This window comes from Pleurodeles waltl, chromosome 2_2, assembly GCF_031143425.1.
Source record: "Pleurodeles waltl isolate 20211129_DDA chromosome 2_2, aPleWal1.hap1.20221129, whole genome shotgun sequence".
Taxonomy (NCBI): Eukaryota; Metazoa; Chordata; class Amphibia; order Caudata; family Salamandridae; genus Pleurodeles; species Pleurodeles waltl.
Window position 1 is genome coordinate 1,648,537 of NC_090439.1, and position 25,681 is coordinate 1,674,217.

Here is a 25,681-nt window from a genome sequence, read left to right on the forward strand (position 1 = left end):
AAAGGATAGCTTGGCGGGCACATTCTTTACAAGTATATGTTCAGAACAGGTTATCTGGGTGCACCTTTAAATTGTTTTACATTTCGATTCAGAACTTAATTATAAAAAATACAATTCGAAAAGTAATAACATTATTTTGCCGAGTTTATATAGAAAAATGTTTAATTAAATTTAAAGCCAGTTGATGGCAAATGTTTACATCTTCCGGGGTCAAAGGGAAATAAATGGGTGCTGTTTAACAGCCCCGGACCGATATAGGGCTATACAACCAGGACACGTTCATACACTCAGTAATTTGAGGCAAGTAGTTTCAAAAGCTCATATTTGGGAACAAGCACATACAGTGTGACACTGTGTAACAGCCAACAAACTAACCCCTACACAGTTGCTGTGGAATTGTGTAGTGTAAAAAGATGTGCTTGTGTTTAAAGCTCGGATGGAATCAGTAGTTTGCCCTAGCAAGTTATTTACATCAAAACAATTAGGATATTTTTCTGTTTCAGTGTATCGTTATTGCACCCATTTGTATGCTGGACAAATTATCAATATTGATTTTATTTTATTTTCTTGGAAGAAGCAGTCTTTTAAAACATCAACGGCTCTCCATGAAAGTGGAATCGTAATTCAAGACGAAAATAACGAATCCAAACAAGAGCTTCCAGGTATGCAAAAAGTGAGGAAAGATAAATACCTGCAGATTAAAAAGGAACATTGTGTGCTATACTATAGATGGTTTTGTTCAATTTTAGAGTTGTCTGTACTTAAATTTTACTCTTAAATGTTTGAGCATTAAAACTACAGGTGCTCAATGCTTGATTTCGTAAAATCTGTTTCTCCCTGGCAAGCCTGTTGACCTCACAGAGCTTTCAGGTTTTGTTACCTTCATCTATTGATCCATCGGATGTCTGTTTTCTATGTCTGTTGACCCCTTTTGGAGCAACCACAAGCCCTCTGCCAAAGGTCTCGTTAGTAGCTCTTAAGTAAACTAAACAATGATGAATGGAATGCTTGAATACATGTCTGCCACTGGTAATTACGTGGGGCTGCACCCTTATTCATTGTTATGTTTTCACATCATGCCACCTCGGTTTAGACTCAGCCATATGCAAATCAATCTTGACCCTTATCCAATCAGAACAGTCCAGCACAAACCTCCAAGCCAGGTCCTCCTTGACCCGGAACACAAGCAACCCAGGACCAGCTTTACTCTAGTTTTGAGTTCATCAGTCGGGTCAGCTTGATCCCAGTGACACACTTTTCACAGTACTCACGTCTGGGCATATACATTAGTAGCCCTGGCACTATTCCTGACAGTGTGTGCCATAGCACCAAGCTTGAGGTAGACTCCTTATGCTCTTCTTACATAGTCCAGTTGGTCAAAAACATGTTAGGTCAGGTCATGCTTTGGGAATTATCCCCTACGAGTCCCTCCACATGTTCAAACGTTTTCCAGTTTGGAAGTTCTGTTTTTCTTGACATTCCAACACCATTGAGATTAACTCCCAATAAGGACAATGATATTGGGGTGAACCATCTATTCTCCTTACACAACATGGATGATGACCTTTATATTGACCTGAAGAATCCCACAGGGCTGGTCACCTTCCTTGAGCTTGGGTTGTAGTGTCTGTCTGGCTGTCCACTGAGGAAATTGCCTAATTCGGACTGATTGAAAAAGGAGGTTTGAGCACTTCAGCAAAGTGTCCAAAGCAAAATTGAACTGAAGCACTTCTTTGTCCTCTGAGTCTGATTCCTTTTAAAGAGGTCCCCTTTGGAACTCACAGTTTGAGACAAATGCTTTTGATCACCTAAAGTTAACAGCCTAGTTATGAGTGCCACAGGCCAATGTGAAACCCCGACTTCCTCTCAGTCCACCCTGCAACTGTATTTTCCTTTCTATCCCTCTCTTCCTAGTTGTGTATCTAAGTTCATTGATGCCAAAGGGGAAATGGGTCTTATCTGCTGGGAGCCTGTCGCTGCCCTACTTTAATGCTACTTGTTTGTTGGCACACTACTACCATGCTGCATGTGAAAGGCTACATCTGGTGGCAAACTATCAGAACATTTTGGTGCGTTATTCAAATATGTTCATAATGTGGCCAAACAATCAGAGAGGGACCTGGTTGGATACAAATGACTTCATAGTCAAGTCCCTGGCTACAGGCATCGTTATTAGGCATCATGCCTAGATGCATTTGTCCCCCTATTCCCGGGGCCACCAGTGAATCCTATAGATTTGCTGTTTAAAACACGACCAGCTGGTGGTATTTTTGATTTGCTTTAAACGCAGCCAAGCCATAGTGCACTCACACTTGCTCGGTCTTGCATTGTTGGTGCTTAAATTTCATCATCAATGTTGGTTGTTCTGGGTCTTATGAAGGGCACATCCTTTAGTCGGAGACAGCTGTGCCAACCAATTCAGGAACTGGTCTGTCTTGTTAAAGTTCTGCTGGCCTTGGAGTGCAATGACTGGACAGTGTTGCTGAACTTACAGTCCTTATATTAGATTCATGTTTCACTCCTGCTCTCCCAAAGGAGGCATCTGTGGCTTGCAGTGAGATCTGCTCACTATCAGTTTTTGGTGTTTCTCTTCATCTCCTGTGGCCTTGTTGACGGTCATGTCAGTGTGTCAGGTTGAGGGTACAAGTACTCCTCTACCTCTGTGGCAGACTGTTTAAGGCAGTGTCTCAGGACGTGCAGTGGAGGCTGCTGCAGGACCCTCTGACCTGCGGAAATGCCTTCTGCCCTAGTGGTTGTCACAGTGTGACTGATAATTCCTACCTCAGATTTAGTACAGGTGACCACCTGCCCCCTAGATTAGAATAATGGGCCCCCGTAGAACAAAAGTACCATGTCAGCCTGTTTGAATTGTTGGCAATTTGGTTGACCCTGAAAGCTTTCATGCCATCACAGCTTCTATGTGAAATGGCAGCAAGCTGAGCGGCGTGGGATCCAGTACACTGTTTGGAGGCACTGAGGTTGAGGTACTGAGTCATGAATGATATGTTTGTTGGTGGTGACATCTCCCTTTGGCATCCGATCTTCATCCAGCAGGGCGGGCTTCACCTGGACCTGTTAACCTCTTGGCAGAATAATCAGTGTCAGTTTTCATGGGAAGGTGCCCTTGTGGGTTTGGTCCACATGAAGTGAGATTTCAATCTGTGATATGCACTTTCACATCTTCCCAGTATTCCTCATTTTCTGAGAAAAGTGAGCTAAATACCCGCACAGCTGAACCTGCTCACTTCAAATGAGGGTAAGTAGGGTCTGGTACTTAAAACTCCTGAATGTGTGTGCCCTCCTCTGTCTTCTGCTCACTGAGGATTTCTAGACCGGCTAGGTAGCAAGATGCTACACCCCAAACTTCTCATTTTATACTTTCATTCATGGGGATAAATCGGGTAACTTGAGTGCTTCAAGTTTTCTTTCGGAAGGTGTAGGCATGATTATTGCCACTGCCTCAACACACACAGTTTACCCCAGCTGTTGGTCATGTTTTGTGCCTAGGTTTGGTGAAGTGTCTATGCTTTATTTGTACCATCAAAGCATTGCTCTGGGCATGTTGAACAATTGTCAGGGTCCCTTATTACCTTTTCTGTGTTTGCCTGATCAGTCCTTTTTGTATAAATTGCCTGTTATAAAGTGGTACTCAAAAGGATCGACTAATTTGTTTCCCTTTTCTCCATTTGTAATGCTCCTGTTGGATCATCTGAACTTGATTCTCACTTTTTCATTAGTACTCTTTCAGCCCATGCACAATAGTATTTTGTAGCTCCTAACAAATGAAGGAATTATATGTTTTTGGTATAGAACAAAGCAGCAATCCCATTGAGAAATTCTAGCTCTAGCATCTCCTAACTAGAATGAGAGGTTACCAGGGTAGTGAGGAGGTAGACAGGGTCATAAAGGGTTTCCTGAAAAGAAGGTCTGAGGAAATGCAGTGAATTCTATGAGGAAGATAGTTCCATAGTTTGGGAGACAGAATGAAAAGTGTGGCTTCTGAGGCATACTTGGCATATCTTATGAATCATGAGCATAAGTAGGCTCTGGGAACATAGATTTCTGGCAGGGATACAGCAGTCAAGATATTTCTAATACAAAAAAGGACTCCCTTATAATGATAGGCCCTGTGACATAGACTGAGAATATTGAGAGATGTGCTTCTGGATGGGTACTCAGTTGAGGAATGCCGGGTTAAGAGAAATTACATTGAAATCTCACAAGACAGGCAGCTATGTTAAGGATAAACTATAACTGGTGGGTCAGGAAATGAGGCAGAAGAAAGTAGATAGTTACAGTAGCCTAGATGGGATGATACATTTGTAAGGACAGCCCCTCAAGAGGAAAACAAGAACTGTGCTGGACCTTTTTAGGAAATGGTAACTGATTGATGTGAAATTTGCAATTTGAGTACTGAAAAAAGTCCAAATAAATGCCTAGGTTGCTAGCATGAGTCTCAAGAAGCAGCATAGGTCCCATGCAAGTGGGCCACCATATGATCTCCAGGGCAGATAGAGGGTTATTGCCAAAGATCAGGATTTCCATTTTCTATGAGCTCAGCTTCAGTTGATTTCATCTTATTCAGGCGTAAATTGCAGAGAGATGGTTGCTTTCTTGGTAGGGTAGAGCTCTGTTCGCAGCAAAGAGAGAAATTAAATTGGATGAGACTTGTAAGAGCGCTAACGATTGAAAGGGTTGGACTTAAGGTAGATCCCTGACTGACTCTGTACTGGACTGATCTGGAAGTAGTACCAAGAGAAGAAAAAGACAAGATCTGGTAAAGGTCACAGAGAAAAGGGGATTGGCATTGAAGTGCAATGTCACTCATCCCAGCCTCTTTGAAATGAGAGAAGGGGATGGGGGACCATGTTAAATGCAGTGAAGAGGTTGAGGAGAACCAGAACAACTTGAACTCCCGTAACCTGGCAGCAGGGGGTGTCATCAAGTGTTACTAGTGGACATGTATTGTGACATGACATGGCCTCGAGAGGACTTGAGCAGAATTGAGGTTACTTTCCAGAAAAAAAATATAAGTTGTGTTAACAGTGAGTTTGGTGACCTTGAATGGGAAGGGGAAAAGTGATGTAAAGTGACATAGGAGGAAGAGTTCCTGATCTCAAAGAGTGGTTACAAATGTTACTACTTTTTGGACCAACTTAACCTAGAAAAAGTTTCTGGCTTTAAGAATACAGAGAATTAGATTTTGGTAAGTGCAGAATCTGTGGTAAGAGATATGATAGAGATGAGAAAGCCCTCAGCACAACATCATGAAGACCACCTTCAGGAACAGTGATAGGAAAGGAGTTATCGATTGATAGTTTTTTTTGTGTAAAAACATTTGCCAGTTTGTCACCTAAAGACGGTGAAGCTATTATTTATGAGGTGAGGCACTTTGGGGTGACTAACTCTGAAATTATTTTAGGATTAAGATCTTTTTATTGAGTTTAGAGCAGAAGCCAAATACAATACCTTTGCACACCATCATCATCTGGGGCCATCAATAATTTGAAGGGAAGGAAGTAAACAGGGAGAAAGCAAAGCAAAACAAATCAACATAAGACGCCTATATCGATTCTGGGTCCTGCAAACAGGGACGAATAGGGACTAGCTGTGAAGCTCTATAAAGGTGAGGGCTATTTTGGCCAGATGGTGTCGTGAATGGTCCAGTGTAGTATGCGTAGGTAGTGTGGGCAGGTCAGCTCCCTAAACCCATCCTCGGAGGTAGTCGATGCAGGGGCCCCATGTCTTAGGAAACAGCGGCATCACTCCTGCAGCCCTCAGTGTGATCTTTTTCATGCCCAGAATAATTTATGGAACCGGTCCATGTGTGTGGGGATGTCACTCGAGTGACACAGATACAGTAGAAAATGTTTAATGGCCACTCTTGCCAGCGTGATAGCCCTCCCTTTTGGGAATTTAAGAGGATAAGTCAGGGGGAACCTCGAAATAGTAGTTTCATAGATGCCATTTATAGCATGTAGGACGGAGTTCCAGAAGGAGGCAATTTTAGGGCAGTGCCAGAGATTGTGTTGACGTACCCAGCTGGCCACATTGGCGCCAGCACCAATCATCGCTGCCCGACCTCCATCCGGCAATCTGCTCTGGTGTATAATACCAATAATGAGCTATTTTTAGCAAAAGATCCTTGGTATTTATATTGCCGGCCAAAACCCTCGCCCTGTGCAGGATATCCTGCCATAAGTTATCCGAGAAGGACCGGCCACACCCCCTTTCCAACCTGCATCTCGCCGAGGTCATCATCAAGAGGGGGGAGGTATCACTAAAAAGGCATAAAGATCAGAGGTAAGCTGTTCATCAGTTGAGCTAGTGAGCAACCAGCACTCAAGAGGGGTAAGATGTCTGCTTGCGTGCGGGTGGATCACGGGTGAAGTCACCCAGTGGCACACTGCCAGATCTTGCCAGTACGCAGTCGCTGGTATACCATAATCCTACTGGAGCTGCAGGAAATCCATGACACCATCAGCATCAAAGAAATCACCAACTCTCTTAAAGTTGGAATACTGCCAGATCTGGAACGAGGATCCAGTGAGTGCCGGCAGAAAATCTGGATTGCCAATGAGTGGGGTTTGTGGAATATAGGAGTGGATAAGCCCTGTTTCACATACACCTTGTCCCACACCTCCATTGTGGCACGCAAGACTGGGGATGTATAGGCCCCCGTGGTCGAGATGCCCTAGGAAGCCAAGTAATTTTCCAAATATGTTGCCCTGCCACTACCTGGTCAATGAAGCACCATTGCTTCTCCATGCGCACACACAACCATTTCACTAAATATCGCAGTTGCACTGCCAGATAGTAGCTCAACAGGTGAGGCACTCCCCCAGTCCACCCTCAGACACCGGTTGATAGGCCTGTGCCTTTGCCATTCTTGCCTTTTTCTCAGCCCAAATGAAATCCCAGATTAAGTTCTGCAGTTTTTCAACAACTGGGCTGCAACGGGACGGTTTGCATAATAAAGAGCGCTTTTGGGCAATGGCATAATTTTGATTGCTGCCACAGGGGCCAGCCAGGAGAGGCCGTACCCTTTCCATCTTATCAGCTCTGTACGTGCGCTGTTCAGCAATGGTGAGTAGTTGCAATTAGCTATAACTGTCAGCGTAGGATGGATCTGTAGACCCCCTGTGCAGCCTATGCAAAGGGCAGGTCTTTTTGCAGCTGCGCCTCTTCCGTTGCCAGCACTGAGAGATTTAGGATAGAGGACTTGCTTAAGTTCGTTTTGACCCTTGGCACTGCTGCAAATGCTGTCCACTTCTCCATAATCGCTGGGAGTGAATGTTGCGGGTGAGCCACATAGAGCAGCATGTCGCCTGTGTAAAGTGCAATTTTGTGGGACCTACCGCCCTTTGGAATACCATGTTTGTGAGTTCTTGTGCACTTATTCGCCAAATGGCTCCTTATACAAAGCAAAGATTAGCAGTGACAGGGCGCAACCCTGTTGCGTGCCTCTAAAGATGGGAACTGGCCTAGATATGGAACCATTCATGCTCACCATTGCCTGTGGGGGATTTATAATTCCACAGGGTCCAGTGGCAAAACCGCAGTCCCAGCCCAAAATGAGGGGAGGATTGCACTCGAAAATCTCCAATGCACTCTATCAAAAGCCTTCTCCGCATCTATAGATAGAAGTAGAGAAGGCCTCATGGCACAATATGTTTTGTCCAGGATTTCTAGTATTATCCGAGCATGTTATTTATGGGATAAAGCAGGTTAGGTCTGGGTCCACCAGTCCCTGCATGTAGGGCTCCACCCTGGATGCCAAAATGTCCGTAAAGAGTGTGGCGTCCTTGTTTAACAGCGTGATCTGCCAATATGATGTGCATAGCTGGGGGGTCTTTCCCTGGCTTAAGGATCACTATAATCATGGCTAATTGCATTGTAGGAGTGAGATTGCCAGATATCGTGAACTATTGTACAGTCGAGCCGGAATATGGGCTCTGGGTGGACCCCGAAAGACCTGTAAAATTCAGCCCCAAGAGCATCCTGCCCGGTGCCTTCCCCGTCTGGAGGCATTGGATGGCCATAAGCACCTCAGTAGGGCTAATATTGTTGTCCAGTATATCGCGGGCACCCTGTGGTAGACAGGTCAAAGAGACAGATTCCAGATATTTCCCGATCCCTGCAGGGTCCAGCCCCACTGCTGCATAGAGGGAGGTATAAAATGGCTCAAACTCCCGAAGAATCTGATCCTATTCGCCTGTCAGCACTCCGTCATGCAATCTAATATCATTTACCCTCCACTGCGCTATTTGGGTGCAAAGGTGATATGACAATAGGCGCCCTGCCTTATTTCCACCCCACATAAAATGTTTGCTTTATGTGCAGGAGAGCATTCTCTGCCCTGTCTGTATCAAGGGCCTTTGGTTGTTTGAGGATCACCGTAAGCTCCTGGCGTGTCGCCATCGAGCCAGTATTCTTATGCGTCCTCTCCAATTCTCTGATTCGGTCTTCCAATTGCTCATGTTTATCATGCCTACTTTTATTAAAGTGTGCCGTAATAGCAATAAAGTGGCCCCTAGTGACTGCATTTATGTGTGTCCCACAGGAGCTCCGCAAGGGTTTTCAAGGTGTTGTTAACAACAAGGTATGCCTGTATCATATTCTTAATTTCTACTTTTATATCCTCATACTCAAGGAGTTTAGCATTCAGGCACCAAAGTTTGAGAGCTGAGTGGGGTTCGGGTATCCATAGGCACAGGGTGACTGGGGCGTTATCTGATAGTGTCGCTACCTCGATCTCCACCTGGGCCACCATGCTAAAGACATGAGGTAAGGTAAAGGTCTAAGCGGGCATAGGTCTACTGGGCAGCTGAAAAATAAGTATATCCTCTAACTGCAGAGTTTTTCACACGCCACACATCTGTCAACCCCGCCCCCTCCACCCATTCCCAAAGTAGGTGAAGAAGGCTCCCGTATGGCTGTGACTGAGCGGATCCATCTAGATGGTTGTCTGGGACAATGTTAAAGTGCACCCCCAACCCCCATGAGTACGTCAGCATCAGGTGTGGAGAGTACCTGACCAATTGCTTCTCTAAGAAACTGTTCTTGGTGATCATTAGGGCCGTAAATGCTCACTAACGTGAATTTAAACCCATGCGAGCCCATCCTTAGTGCCAGCAGTCTCCCTTTTATTTCAGCCTATATGCCCAGCACCCTAACCAGGATGTGGGTAGCCAAAAGTATTGCTACTCCCACCCTCTACCCAGAGCCCGCAGAGTGGTACTGCCTATCAAACCGTCCAGAATCTCTTCCAGTCCGCCCCAGCTAGGTGTGTTTCTTGTGCAGGCAGAAATCACACTTGAATTCTCAAAGGAGGGAAAGTAGGGCCAACCTCTTCACTGTTGCATTAAGTACCCTTAAATTAAGTCTAAGTACGGTGATTGTCATTTATGAACTACAGGGCAATCTGGACAATGGAAAGTGAAGTGACCAGTCCTGTGTCAATCACCACCCCAGGGGTGGTGCCCAGAGCTCCTCCACAGGGTCCCTGGGTTCTGCCATCTTGAATCCAAGGTTGGCATGGACCTCTGGGAACATCTGAGTGGCCAGGCCAGGAGGGTGATGTCAGAGCCCCCTCCTGATAGGTTGTCACCTGGCTAGGTGACCAATCCGCTTTTCACTTTTTTTAGGGTCTGTCTCTTGGGTGGGTTCTCAGATTCAACTTGCAAGATTCCAGCCGGACTCCACTGCAACCTTACTTCAACTTCTAGCCACTGGATCCATGACTGGACCCTCCAGGAAAGGACAATCTGCATCCACGGAGAAGACTCTTTCTGCAACATAGTTCCTACAGCTCCTTCCAGCTTCTGCAACATTTCCCTGGCTGTGCATCCTCTGAGGGCAGCAAGTCTTCAGACTGCATGAGCTGGAAGAAGGAATCTCCATTGGGGTGAAGGAGTCCATGCATCTGCTGGCACCTACTTCAGTGACAAGCAGCTGCGTGGATCTCCTCTCCTCCTGAGCTGGCTGGTTTCCTGCATCACAGGTCGTGGTCCGGAGTAGTCCTGTTGGTCTTCTCTGCCAGCTGTCCAACTTTGGTGGAGGTAAGCCCTTGCCTTTCAAAGCAGTACCACCTTGCACCACATCTCTTGCAGCTGCCAAGCACGAGGCAACTCCTCCAAGGGATCTTCAGGCTACGTGTAGCTCCAGCCCCCAGCACTCCTTCCTCTGACACACACCCCTCTGCATGTTTCTTCTGTGGCATGGGACCCTTCTTCAGTTGTGCTGCGAGGGCTCTTCTGTGACTCCTATGTCCTCATCCTGTGGGACTCCTGTTGGTGCTGCCTTTGCTCCTGTGGGCTCTGTGTCTCTGAAAGTCCCTCTGAGGCCCCACCTCTTCCCCTCCTGGGTTGAGTACTCCTGGGCCTTACTGGTCCCTGGCAGCTCCACTTTTCACCAACTGCGACATTTGCCTTTGCCAAAGCTTGTTGGTGGAATTTCTGCACCAACACCCGACTGCAATTCTTCTGGCGTGGGACATCGTCTGCATCACTCAGGAACTCTCCACCGACTCCAGGGCTGCAGTGCTGACCTTCTTTACCTCCCTGTTGACCAACTCCTACATCCACAGCTGGGTGGGTAGTACCTCCTACTCCTCCCGGACTCTTCTGTGACTTCTGGACTTCGTCCCCTTCTTCCACAGGTCTTCCTCTTCATGAATCCACCACTGGTTTCTTGCAGTCTTGTCTGGGTGGTGAATTTTCTTCTTTTCCTTCCTTTTGGGTGGTTTGGTAAAAACTAAATAAAGGGGTCCCTGCAAGAAATACAGAGAGAGAACCAGGGAATAAAGTATATTCTAAAGAAATATTTTCTCTCTCAAATTTTAATTACAAAATATATAAACACTTAACCTCTTCACTGCCAGGCCTTTTCCCTCTCCTGTGCCAGGCCTTTTTCCTATTTGGAATAGTTCTCGCTTAGGCCCTCTTAACTTTTTGTCCGCATAAGCTACCCACGCCAAATTTGCGTCCTTTTTTTCCAACATCCTAGGGATTCTAGAGGTACCCAGACTTTGTGGGTTCCCCTGAAGGAGGCCAAGAAATTAGCCAAAATACAATGAAAATTTCGTGTTTTTTCAAACAAATTGGAAAAAGGGGCTGCAGAAGAAGGCCTGTGTTTTTTTTCCCTGAAAATGGCATCAACAAAGGGTTTGTGGTGCTAAAATCACCAGCTTCCCAGCTTTGAGGAACAGGCAGACTTGAATCAGAAAACCCAATTTTTCCTCACAATTTTGGCATTTTACTGGGACATACCCCATTTTTACGATTTTTTGTGCTTTCAGCCTTCTTCCAGTCAGTGACAGAAATGGGCATGAATCCAATGCTGGATCCCAGAAACCTAAATATTTGTGAAAAGTAGACAACATTTTGAATTCAGCAAGGAGTAATTTGTGTAGATCCTACAAGGGTTTCCTACAGAAATTAACAACTGAAAAAAAGAAATATTGAAATTGAGGTGAAAAAAACTGCAATTTTTCTCCATGTTTTACTCTAACTTTTTCCTGCAGTGTCATATTTTTGAAAGCAATATACTGTTAAGTCTGCTGGACTTTTCTGGTTGCGGGGATATACATGTATAGGGCTTGTAGGTTCATCAAGAACCCTAGGTACCCAGAACCGATAAATGAGCTGCACCCAGAAGTGGGTTTTCATTCTATTCCGGGTATACAGCAATTTATTTTCTGAAATATAAAGAGTGAAAAATAGCTATCAAGAAAACCTTTGCATTTCCAAAATGGGCACAAGATAAGGTGCTGAGGAGCAGTGGTTATTTGCACATCTCTGAATTCCGGGGTGCCCATACTAGCATGTGAATTACAGGGCATTTCTCAAATAGAAGTCTTTTTTGCACACTCTCTTATATTTGGAAGGAAAAAATGTAGAGAAAGACAAGGGGCAATAACACTTGTTTTGCTATTCTATGTTCCCCCAAGTCTCCCGATAAAAATGATACCTCACTTGTGTGGGTAGGCCTAGCGCCCGCGAAAGGAAATGCCCCAAAACACAACGTGGACACATCAAATTTTTTGACAGAAAACAGGTGTTTTTTGCAAAGTGCCTACCTGTAGATTTTGGCTTCTAGCTCAGCCGGCACCTAGGGAAACCTACCAAACCTGTGCATTTTTAAAAACTAGAGACCTCAAGGGAATCCAAGATGGGGTGACTTGTGGAGCTCTGACCAGGCTCTGTTACCCAGAATCCTTTGCAAACCTCAAAATTTGGCCAAAAAAAACACGTTTTCCTCACATTTCGGTGACAGAAAGTTCTGGAATCTGAGAGGAGCCACAAATTCCACCCAGCGTTCCCTCAAGTCCCCCAATAAAAATAATACCTCACTTGTGTGGGTAGGTCTAGCGCCCGCGACAGGAAATGCCCCAAAACACAAGCTGGACACATCACATTTTTTCACAGAAAACAGAGGTGTTTTTTTTTTACAAAGTGCCTACCTGTGGATTTTGGCCTCTAGCTCAGCCGGCCCCAGGAGGGGCAGAAATAGCCTACAATAAATATGCTTCCCCAGCCCCCTCGGGGAGCGACCCTTGCCTATGGGGTCGCTCCCCCTGCGTGACATTGGCGCCAAAAAAAAGATCCCCGGTGCATAGTTGTTTCTGACCCCCTTGGGGGCAGATTGACCTAAAAGCAGACGATTTGCCCCCAAGGGGGGCAGAAAAGGTCTAAATACAATTTGCCCCACAGGGGAGCGACCCTTGCCCAATGGGTCGCTCCCGATCTCTAAAAAAAAAAAATTAGCCCTGGCCCTAGAGGTTTCTGCCTCCCCCCTCCCCCCCAGGGGGCAAATCGGCCTAATAACAAAAGGCCGATCTGCCCCCAGGGGAGGCAGAAATGGTGTAAAATAAATTTGCCCCCCAAACCCTCCTGGGAGCGACCCTTGCCTACGGGATCGCTCCCCTTGCGGGACATTGGCGCAAAAAAAAAGATCCCCGGTGCCTAGTGGTTTCTGGCCCCTTGGGGGCAGATTGACCTAAAATCTGCTGATCTGCACTCAAGGGGGGCAGAAATGGCCTAAATACAATTTGCCCCTCCAGGGGAGCAACCCTTGCCTAAGGGGTCGCTCACCATCTGTAAAACAACAACAAAAAAATCCACGGTGCCTAGTGGTTTCTGCCCCCCTTGGGGGCAGATTGGCCTAATTAAAATAGGATGATATGCCCCCTAGGGGGGCAGAAATGGCCTAAAATAAATTCCCCCCCCCCCCAGGGGAACGACCCTTGCTTAAGGGGTCGCTCCCCTTGCGTGGAATTCACAAATGAAAAAAAAAAAACTCCCTGGTGTCTAGTGGTTTCTGTCCCCCTTGGGGGCAGAAATGGCCTAAATGTAATTTGCCCCCTAGGCGAGCGACCCTTGCCTAAGGGGTCGCTCCCCACCTCTACAATATATACATAATATATCAAAATTGTCCTGCTTGCAAAAACATACACATAATATTGAATAAAGAAATATAATTTTTCAAATAATCTATCAGCCCTAAAACAGTCTGTATCTGACTCTTCCTTTGTCAGTAACATCCATTAACTTTGCTTTTCACAGTCTTTGAATTGTCCTTCACTCATCAGTGTCTTTTATTCCAATATGTTACCATATATTTCCAATCGGATATATACTAAGACGTTTTTTTGTTATATCAGCTTCAACCTTGTTGGCCACTGAATCTGGATGGAAACCTTCTGTGCCAACCTTAGTATTCTTTGCTGACGTGCGTGTCGGTGGGTCCCATCAAATGCTGATAATTTAAACCACCTTCCTCAAGGCTGCACACAATCGTGCACCCATAGGCTGGAATAATGTCTCTCTTTTAATCACTCTGCATCATTATCCAAATTCTGGTGAAAATTCTGTTTCAAAATGCTCAATATCGGACATCATGGGTGCCGATATTGCCAATAAGTGCGTGATGCGCCGATATCCCCTACTGCTCTCTATGTGTGTCAGACTGTGAAAAGCAAAGTTAACGGATATTACTGACAAAGGAAGATTCAGATACAGACTGTTTTAGGGCTGATAGATTATTTGAAAAATTATATTTCTTTATTCGATATTATGTGCATGTTTTTGCAAGCAGGACATTTTTTATATATTATGTAAATATTAGTTCTTTATCGTAATTTGTCTCATCTTTTGTGTTTGTGTTTTGTCCTAGCCTTTTACGTGTGGTCCTAGTTTGGTTGTTCTTTCGTGTCTGATGTTGAGTTTATATAGGTAATTGCTTATTCTTTATTACTATCAAAAATAAAATTAATTTTCCAAGTATTATGACACACTAGTTTTTTTTTACCCTTAAGTGTTTATATATTTTGTAATTCAAATTTGAGAGAGAAAATATTTCTTTAGTATATGGTTTGGTGAAAATCCACTAACTTATTTCTTTCTTCCTGGTCGCTAGAGGGCACTGTGATACTTTCCTTTGGAGTTTCCTAATACCCCCAATCTCCCCTCTACACATTCCACTTAACTAGGTGGGGATCCCGTGTTCGCATTCCATTTTTTTAGTACATGGTTTGACCTCCCCCTTGGGTCACTATTGTCTCACTGCATTTGAACTGTTTTCTATAACTTTCTATGCCTATTTCTGATATCTAGTGTATATATTTGGTGTGTTACCTACCTCCCATTGGAGGGTTGCCTCTCTAGTACTTTTTGGTATTGTCACTAAAATAAAGTACCTTTATTTTTAGAACACTGAGTGTTTTCTTTCACGTGTGTGAGTGCAGTGTGACTACAGTGGTATTGCATGAGCTGTGCATGTCTCCTAGATAAGCCTTGGCTGCTCATCCACAGCTGCCTCTAGAGAGCCCGGCTTCTAGACACTACCTAACCTACACTAATAGGGGATACCTGGTCTAAGGATTAAGTGCCTTAGGTACCCACCACACACCAGGCCAGCTTCCTACAGGGGGGTTATTGTTTGTTATTATTATTAGTCTTGCGCTCTTAGGGAAACCGTGCTATGCATTTACTCCAGTTTCTATACGGTAAATTAAGTTAATGAGAGTTAGAAGACCTGTAGTGTGAGAAGGGAATATGTGAATTAATCCATTTGTTAGTGGTGCTAATAGATGCATTTCAGAAGATTAGATATTGTTAGGTTGCCTGGGTATGACATTTAAAGAAGAGATTGTAATCTTTGAAATGTGGTGTGGCCAGTTTGCAGAGCTAGTTATTAAGGCACAAGTTCTGTGAGATAGAGTAGATTGTGCTCAAAGAGAGGAGGTATTCAGACGATGGAATGGAAGGTGATAGTCACTTGAAAGTTGACAATCAGACGCTTTAAGTCAGTCTTTCATGCAGGATTTTTAGGAATATTGTGGGGCTTTGAAATTACATGCAAAACTGTAGAAAGAATCAGCATTATTTGCATGTGTTACAATATCACTGTAGGCCAAGAGAAAGAGAATACCAGCGTGCGCACACACACCACCAACGTCATGGGGTAACTGAAATAAAAAAATATGGTTTCACTTCTCATAAATCCAATGGAAGGAAAATGCGAAACAGGGATGTTGTATTTTAAATGTTTGTACAAGAGAAGCTCATCCCCTTTCCTTCTGATGATCAAGGTAGGAGATAGCAGACTGGGATCTGTTTTAGTGAATTTGTGTAAACTAATGCCTCAGACAGGTGCACTAGTACTATCTCCAGTCTAAAAAACCCACAACAAAGACATAATGATCTTGCATCTGGCTGCCATTTATCCTTCCTGTAGCAGTAATCGGACAAACACACAAAAAAGGCCTGCTTAAACTCCTCACCTGAAAAATAGAAACTGCGGTCCTCCCACTCCCATTTTTATGGGCGAGCGCAAAACGCTCCGTCCATAAATTAATCTCTCTTTGGGCTTCAAACCATGCCCAGGTCACGTCAGTCTCTTTCATTGGTTCCTGGGCTAGCTCTTTAAAATCTGCCTGCTTCATTTGTGAAAGGCATGCATACGTCATGCCTTTTCCGGTGTTTAGCCCGCCTACGCAGCACCGGTAAACTACTAGAAACATACGAGGCTCGATCTTTTGAGCCTGGTTTCTGGACTACTTTATCTGTACATTTTTTACGCAGTGCGATCGCGCTCCGTTTTTTCATTTTCAATTTAAGCGCAATCTTGCTGCATTTTACATAGCACAATCGCACTGTGTTTTGTTTCTTTTAATTTGTGTGGCAAGAAAAGTTAGGTTAGGAGTTTACAACGCATATAGCTCCAACTCGAGCAAATGCAAGCCCTGTTGCATTGAAAATGCTTGTATTATCTACCAAGCCTGTAGTGCTCAGGAAGCAAGTAATCAGCTGTCCATTCCAAACAAGGCCCTCATTGAATTTCTAAAGAGAGTTTTGTCTTTGTTATCACTCCAGTGTCTGGTCTCCACCCTTGATAATGCAGGAGATGCTTTTCCACTATCTGGGGAGGTGATTGCAATTGTTACTACATGAGTAATGAGAATTTTTGTATACAGGAAAAACAAGACTAAAGCAAATCCTCAATGGTTCTTGTGGAATCAGAAAGAAAATGTACGTTTGAAATACACAAACAAGATAATTCAGGCCATTGGTTCAGATCTGCATAGGCCAGCCCATTAGACAAACAGGCTCAGCGAGCCTCGCAGTTCAGTGTACAAGAGACAAGGACACTTTTGAAAGTCTGTCAAAGCAGCTTCTTTTCGGTACCAGTCACATGCATTGCTAGAATGCCTCCACAGATATAGTATGAAAGGTACACCATTGGCAAATATCCCAGCTCTTACGCAAGGAGCGTGGTTAAACATCTTGCTTCTACCAGAGTCCAACTGCCCAGGGAGAAAACGTTACAACATGTAAAACCCCGTAGTGTATGTTAAACTGATGATCAGTCGTGCCAATAAAACCCATGTAGAAGTAGGTCTTAATATTGCCAGTTGGCCTCTTTGTCTGGAAAATATAAGATTTTTATAGAGATTCTTGGCATTGTCTAATTCATAAGAGAAATCCAGGTTGGAGTAAGTTTGTCTTTTAAGTGAACATATTCAGGTTTGTGTTTGTGCTGGAATCAAGCAGCAATGTAAAACAAGTTACTGAACTCTCAACAAACTTTAGTAGACAATTGGTTCGTTGGGTCCCATCTGTGGAACTTTAGCAAAATCATCTGCTGTCTTGTTGAATTCTATTAGGTAATAGCGACCAGTATCTGAAAAAGGTGTTTTGGCCTTTTGCACTCCAGGTATTTCTCCAGATCAGATTTATTTTTGTATTACATGTTACAAATACTGTGGTTCTTTTCTTATTTGTGGTTCTATTAGTCACCTTTTAATTGGTGTAGAGAAGAATCCTGCCCATTGAAACCTCTTCCTGACAGGGTAAGTCCCCACCCGTCCCCCCCACACACACGGGATCATTAGGGGGGCTGGGTGATTTTCGGTAGGTGTGAAGACTGGGAGCAATATTGTTTGCAGTTGAAATTCTCACTGTTCTTAGCGCAGGGATGTGACTGTCCCTTGCCATAGCAACAGGGCCGGACTGGGAACCCAAAGCAGCCCTGGAAGATTTTCAGACCAGCTCCCGTGCGGTGCATAGCGAGTGCAGCAAGTGAGACTCACTACTACAAGAGGGACTGGTGGATTTCCCCTCAAAAAATTGGTAAAAAAGGTGCATTCTACGACTCTTTCATTATATATTGAATTGTATTAGCTTTTAAAGCATAGTAAATGATCTCCTTAAGAGTGCACTTGGATACAACAGTGACTTTTTGGGCCCCTCAATTATTCCCTCATCACCCTCCAATAGTGCCCCTCATGTCTATGTAGCCCCGCTCTCACATGTTTCATTTGTGTTACAGCACCTCATACCTACATCACACACACACACAGACACACATAACATAGCTCACTGTGCAATATTAAGATTGTAAGCTATGAAATGCAAATTACAAAAGGCTCTCTGCTCCAAAAGCATTAACCCAGTGAGCTATGCAGATTAAATACTGTTCTGTGATCTGCATGGTACATGTTCTTTGCAGCACCCATATTAACCCACTGTTACTTTAGATTAGTCAAAACTGTCAATAGACAAAACTCCAGTCTCTCTCCAGCAGGAAGATTAATCACCAGAGATATTAACCTTGACACTTTTATTGTTGCCTGAAAACTGCTGGGTGTAGGGGGACAGTGAGAAGCAAGTAATTATGCTTGCCAGGCCTGCCTGTTTTGTTACTGGAGGCCGATATTACAGCACTGCTGCAAAACCGGCCCTCCAGTCTCCGGAGGGAACACCCAGTACACGGTTAGGCCGGTCCGGTCTTGCATAGCAACATGAAAAAGGTTTCCCAAAACCCTGAACAAATAACACATACCAATAAAAACACAGATTACATAAATAAGATATGGTCACTTGTTGGCTCGTTATCGGATGTTATCTTTGTTTTGAAAGCACCCGTCTAGTGTGTCATTTGTTCAGAATAGTTGCTACCATAATACAGGATTTAATGACACAATACCAGCCAGCAAGGGTGGTTCACATCAACAGGACCAACGCTGTTGCAGATGAGACTCATTAATTCAGTGTTCTAGTTTCCCTTTTCTCAAATGGCCTTGTTTTCTTTTTTGTTCCTGCTGTAGTATTGTTTTTGACGCTGGCGGGTGCTGGGATGTTGACAATTTATGTCCCAGCTGAGAATTAAATATTAACGCTCTGTTATGATCAAGAGCCGTTTATTGCTATCCCATTAATTACTGGCAACAGTCTGGAATGCATTGCATTTATCTTAAAAGCTGCGAGCCAATAAGACTGCACTGTGGAGTTTGTCCCCAGGCGGCCATTAAGAGCCTGGTAGCGAGGCGGAGATGTACGTTTGTAACTGAGTAGCAGCCATGTAAACATCAGACACTTCAGATGCAGCGCATTCTGGCTTTTGATGCTAATCAACCATAAGAAGTCCCTCAAAGGTTTTATGGCACTATAGCAAGGTCAATAATATTGGATCTGGTGTATAGTCTGCCTGACCTTATGAACTGTTGTATTAATCTATTGGCTTTACTTATAAGTCACATTGCTATGTTCCGGTACGATGTAGCGGAGGTGATATTACAGTCATGCGATATTGAGCATGCATTACTGTAGGGCAGTGGTTCCCAAACTTTTTAATGCTGCGCCCCCCCAGTTGAAAAATAAAAATCAATGCCCCCCCTCAGAATTTTTCACAATTATTTTATAAAGATTGCAATGTTTAAATATGTCTAGACCTATTTAAACATTGCAGTTAAGTACTGTTACCTTTAAAAAAAATGCAATAACATGCTTCTGTTTAAAACAAAGGCATGTTATCTGTATAATGGTTCTTTTTGGCCAGAGTCTGGCGCCCCCCCTGGGATCACTTGAGGCCCCCCAGTTTGAAGACCTCTGCTGTAGGGGCATCCAATCTAGAACAGGTCTTCGTTACTCGGTAATCCAGTTTATTTGACCTATTCTTTCTCACAAAATAGAGCAAAAAGTATTTGGGCTCTTGCTTGTGTCTTACATGCTTTTTGTAAAGAGGAACAGATACAGTGCTGATGCCTGTGGGCTGGTTTGTGTGTGTACTCCTTAAGGGAGCAATAAAGCCATTGTTGTTGACAATATCAATACACATCGCTGGCAGTGCACCGCGTGAGGACGCGTCTCGAAACAGGCTTTATAATTAGGGCTCCCAGTTTAATGGTATATTTTTTTTTTAAACATTTCCGTCAGTATTTATCCATCTTTATTTTTTAGTTATTTTATCAGTATTTATCCATATTTATGTTGTTTTCTGTGAATAAATGAAGGTGTAAAATGGTATATTTCCACATTTATTTAACTAATAAAAGTGCGCTTATACTTTGACACCTGTTGTATTTTAGCAAATTAAGCAGCCTTTAACATACCAATCCGCCCCCAGTTAAATATTAGCATTAAACTATAGATGCATGTTGACATGTGGCAATGTAAGGAAATCTCATCTTGTTTTTAACCTTCCATGCCATCTATCTGCCCGACGGCAAGCTTGGAACTGATGAAAACAGAATGGAAAGTCACTCAGAAGAAACAGATTTTTCTGTATTTTTTCATTTTTTTAAATAAACACAGACATGAAACACTTTGTTTTCTGTCTGTATTTATCTGTGAAAGTCAGTAAAAATGGAAAACAGGGAGCCTTATTTATAATGTTCTACTGATGAGACAACTTCTGAACATGTGTGACGTCAGGGGCTATGTTGTGTGATCATGGGACAAGCCACACCATGTGGTACATCCTGGGATCGAGTTGTGGTTCGACCAGAAATGCCTTCCCCACTGTGTCTTACAATTGATTGCCCAGACGAAACACCCGTTTTCAGCGGGTTCTGGAGGAGGAAGCGGGTCATCTACTCTCAGGTAAGGGCAATAAGCATCCATTGTGGGTTTCATCGCTTCAGAAAAAGGTCTCTCTAGTTCTCTGTTTCAAACCATTACCTTCGTTGTCTCAATAGAATGCCATCACCATGGGCGTAGATTCACCAAAATGCCAGGGGTAGCAGAACTGATATGATCATTTCACCTTACTGAAATGACAAGTGATGTCACATGACCTTGACCCATTGAAATCACAATATTTGCACTCATTCTTACCCTGACTCACTTGCACTCTTACTCTGACTCACTTTAATTTCTCACTTACTTTCACACACACACTATCCCCACGGGCCACTGGAATTATGCGGAAGGAGAGGGCCAAATTATGCGGCAGGATTGAATAAATCATGCAGCATGAAATGGGAATTATGTTGCATAATGCGGCACAATTTGTAACCGTATTTCATTATTTTGTCATTTTTAAACTTGGTAACACTGTCTGGACATTGGTTGCACCTTATTTGTGCCATTTTAATACTCCAGTATAGCAATAAGCAAAAAAAGGTGACAAGTCTGGCTTTGCAAGGGTCCTTTCACTGCGCGGCAACAAGTTGCATCATTTTTAGTAACTTTTGAACCGTTTGAGCTAGAAACACATTTTTTTGTTGTTCAAATCTGTAGATTACGTGGCAGTGATGGATTATGAGGCAAATCTACAATTATGAGAAAGTCGCCGGGCCACACAGTTGCATAATTCCAGTGACCCTGACTATCCCATATACTAACAAACATGCTCATACATGCACATGCTATGCAAAAGCAGTGCCAGAGGTTCCAAGGGGCAAGCCAGGGGTCATAGCTGCGACCTGTAAATGACGTCCATGGCCATCACTCAGGTAGATGGTGAAGGACCAGTGTGATAAGAGAAAACACAATCTTTGCATGGTGACCGATGCCACAGGATGTGAGGCTGTGGGAGGCGCTTTAATCTTAATTGCATTAGTAACTGCTCGAGGTGAGCCATCCTTGCATAAACTGGTGCTAATGACTATATACATTATTTGTGAATGCTTTTCAAAGATGAGTGCAAGATATGAGAGAATTACTGATAGAATGATGCATAAGCAGAATTAAGTATTTTGTTCAGCCATAGGTCTTCTAGCTGCTTACTCTGGAATGAGACTTACAGAAATATACCTCTTTAAGGTAGGGTGTGTCAAATATTTTTTATTTTGTTTCCTCCCACCTCATGTAGTAAATGGATGCAGCTATAGCATTAGGGACCTGTCCTGACCAACTGCCTAGAGAGGGCACATGAGAGGGAAATAACATGTTGACAGCCCCTTAGGTTTTTTATAGCATCTCCTCAATGGGATTTCGTTTTTAAGTTGAGCGTAAGCATATGCCCTCTTGCATACTTTTAGTATACTTTACTTATGTGGGCTTAAAGCCATTTCATTAGTTCATTTTACTGTCATTTAAAAATCCTTGCTTGTTAGTGGTCAGTCGTGCATCTTTGTTCCTCCTTTTTAGGGTTGAGCCTGCAAGTGTATGCGCTAGCGCATGTGTCTCACTTGCAAGACTCTGTTGTGTTCAGTAAAGGGCTTGGAAGCTCGCTTCTCGCTCTCCATTTGTTGCCTGTGTGGCACTTTTCTTTACAGCCTCATAATTTGTCAAGGCACTGACATCATTTCTGTTTCTCTGTGTGGAGTAGGGATTAAGCACTAATTGATTAAACTTAATTAGTGCCCATCTGCTGCTCCCAACGTGATCAAGATACTGCTTGTTCTTTTTAGCTTTGAGCACCCCACAAACAGAAAGCTTGTGACTTGTCAAAAACGTGCCCAGCAGGACAGACATAAATGCTAAGATTTTATTTTGCAAAGTCATCTTTTCTCAACTTCCATGTATGTTTCCTTTGGTTTTTGCAAGGGGACAGTGTCCTAGAGTTCGTATAAGTACATCTGGTACAATGAAGGTACACCAAAGTCTGGGCTACCAATTGGCACTGAGGGACAACTTCAAGGGAACAATAAAAAAAAATGTTAAAAAGTAAGTTGTTACAAAACGAGGAGTCCTCAACAGTCGCCACCATCTCAGCTAGACATGCTTGTTTTGATCTTTGCAGTGATCTCTGTTTCTAGTGTGTGGCCCAGGCAGTGAGGTTGCGAAGGAGTGAGGATGTAAATTACCATCATAGTTAAGATGTATTGCAGAGCAGGCTGTCCCTGCCTTGTGGTAAAGAGTATAAAGGACTTGGGCTTCTTCAGGCAGCCTAGATCTGAAGATCTCATTGGGGATGGTTACTTTTAGTCTTCCACCCTTGGCAAAAGTACTAGCACCAGCAGGTCAGGCAAGCAGAACTTTAGCAGGCTGTTAGCTTAGTCCCAGTCATGAGGAATATAGTTCAGCAGCTGTTGGTCCCTTCAGTGCAAATCCAGGAAAAGTTGAGTGATCTGTAGGGCAGCTCAAGGTTATATTCACAAAAGTGGGCAGCTGACAAGCACCAATGCACAATCTATGTTATTGTAATTGTATTTATTTAGAGCTTACTACCCCCGACGAGGCGTCAAATCGCGTTTTGGTGAGTAGTACGCTACTCCAGGACCCAGAAGGAATAGTGGTGGATTAGTATAGGGAAATATGAGTACAGTATTAGCATAGGGAAATATGAGTTAATTTGAGTGCAGAACTGTTAGTTGGATTGAACAAATTATCGGAGGAATGGAGGAGGGAAGAATTCATAAGTGTTAATTGGGAGATCATAGTAGTAAGATGAGGTTTGGGATGAGGAGATCTACGTGTACAGAAAGGGATTAGAGAGATCATACTACTAAAATAGGATTTGGGATAAGTCAAATGAGAGCTGAGGGAAGAGTCGAGAAAGGATTATTTTGGAGATCATAGTAGTAGAAAGGGTTTGGGATGAGTCAGAGTGGGGATAGAGGGTAGATTGATAGAGGTATATGATGCTTTTGAGGCAGGAATTTCTTTTCCTGTTGTACTGTAGGACTAAAGTAATAAATATGTAGATACATGATTATATAATAAGGGAATATAAGTGTTAGAAATATGTTATTTTGAGATTTCAGTTGTCGTGCAAACACACTTTCAAGAACTTATGCAACATGTTAAGGTTAGAATAGTATACACATATATATATACATTAGAGTGATCACCTGTCATGGAGGCAAAGTCTGGACAGGACTAAAAATTCACTACAAAGGGTCAAAATTCAGGACAAAAATTCAAGAACAAACATCAGTTTTATAGGCACAACTGAGGGGGCCATTATAGTCCGTACCCCACTACGTTATCAGTGCACTTATTTACTATTTTCTACATAGCACTATTTATTCACTGTGGTCTTGCTGTGATTGTTCCCTGGTATGTTAATTTCAGGTGTTGTATTACGTCCTTGTTCAGTAGTAAATTAATGTCTTTCAGCACTGGGTCAAGGCTGTCGCCTCTACCCAAATCTCCCTAAGATTCCTTGGAGAGAAAGCAACAGCAAATTTTGATTGTTTTCAAACATTTTAAAACCCACAGCAAACAATGTATGAAACATTAAGGTGTGTAACCTTATGCTAGTTTAACCCCTATGCTGCCAGGCCTTTTCACTCTCAGGTGGCAGATCTTTTTTTGGATATTTGGGGTACTTCACTCTTCGACCCTCATAACCTTCTTTTCCGCATAAGCTACACACGCTAAATTTGCGTCCTTTTTTTCAAACATCCTAGAGATACTAGAGGTACCCTGAGTTGTGGGTTCCCTTGAAGAAGACCAAGAAATTAACCAAAATACAGCGAAAAGTTTTTTTTTTTTTTTTTTTTTTTTTTAAAAGGGAAAAAAGGGCTGCTGATGAAGGCTTGATTTTTCCCTGAAAATGACATCAACAAAAGGTTTGTGGTGCTAAACTCACCATCTTCCCAACTTTCAGGAACAGGCAGGCTTGAATCAGAAAAACACATTTTTCAACACAATTATGGCATTTTACTGGGACATACCCCATTTTTACTATTTTTTGTGGTTTCAGCCTCCTTCCAGTTAGTGACAGAAATGGGAGTAAAACCAATGCTGGATCCCGGAAAGTTAATATTTCTGTAAAATAGACAAACTTCCGAATTCAGCAAGGGGTCATTTGTGTAGACCCTACAAGGTTTTCCTACAGAAAATAACAGCTGAAATAAAATATTGAAATCGGGGTGAAAAAATAGCCATTTATCTTCACATTTTACTCTGTAACTTTTTCTTGCGATGTCAGATTATTTAAAGTAATGTACCATTGTGTTTGCTGGACTCTTCTGTTTGAGGGGATACATAGGGCTTGTAGGTTCATCAAGAACCCTAGGTACCCAGAGCCAATAAAGGAGCTGCGCCTTACAATGGGTTTTCATTCTGTACTGGGCATACAGCAATTTGCACATCTCTGAATTCAGGGGTCCCCATATAGCATGTGAATTACAGGGCATTTCTCAAATAGACGTCTTTTTTACACAATATCTTACATTTGGAAGGAAAAATGTAGAGAAAGTCAAGGGGCAGTAACATTTGTTCTGCTATTCTGTATTCCCCCAAGTCTCTCGATTAAAAATGGTACCTCACTTGAGTGGGTAGGCCTAATGCCTGCGACAGGAAACGCAACATGGACACATCACATTTTCCCAAAGAAAACTGACGTGTTTTTTGGAAATTGTCTAGCTGTGGATTTTGGCCTCTAGCTCAGCCGGCACCTAGGAAAATCTACCAAACCTGTGCATTTTGTTAAAAGTAGACACCTATGGGAATTTCAGATGGGGTGATTTGTGGGGCGCTCACCAGGGTCTGTTACCCAGAATCCTTTGCAAACCTCAAAATTTGGCCCAAAAAACACTTTCCTCACATTTTGGTGACAGAGTTCTGCAATCTGAGAGGAGGCACAAATTTCCTTCCACCCAACGGTCCCCCAAGTCTCCAGATAAAAATGGTGCCTCACTTATGTGGGTAGGCCTAGTGCTCACCACAGGAAATGCCACAAAACACAACATGGGCCCATCACATTTTCCCCAAAGAAAACAGAGCTGTTTTTTGCAAAGTGACAAGCTGTGGATTTTGGCCTCTAGCTCAGCCGGCACCTAGGAAAACCTACCAAACATTTTTAGGCTGACAAGTGGGGCAGAATTTGTATCGTTATAGATGAGACAATGCTGGGTGGTAGGAATTTTGTGGATTCCTGCAGATTCCGGAAGGTTTCATCACAAAAATGTGGGAAAAATATGTGATTTCCAGCAGAGTTGGAGGTTTGCAGGGCATTGTGGGTAAGAAAATGGTGTGGGTGCATTTGAAGCACACCACCCTGG

At 43.3% G+C, this 25,681-nt stretch overlaps 1 protein-coding gene across 1 annotated transcript in view; it reads left to right on the forward strand.

Moving 5' to 3' along the window:
* LOC138279540 (synaptonemal complex protein 2-like) overlaps window positions 1-25,681 on the forward strand; it is a 384,312-nt gene that overhangs the window by 46,665 nt on the left and 311,966 nt on the right. Inside the window, exon 4 of the mRNA XM_069219410.1 lies at window positions 575-662. Coding sequence (XP_069075511.1) covers window positions 575-662 — 88 coding nt within the window. The remainder of the gene's footprint in view (window positions 1-574; window positions 663-25,681) is intronic.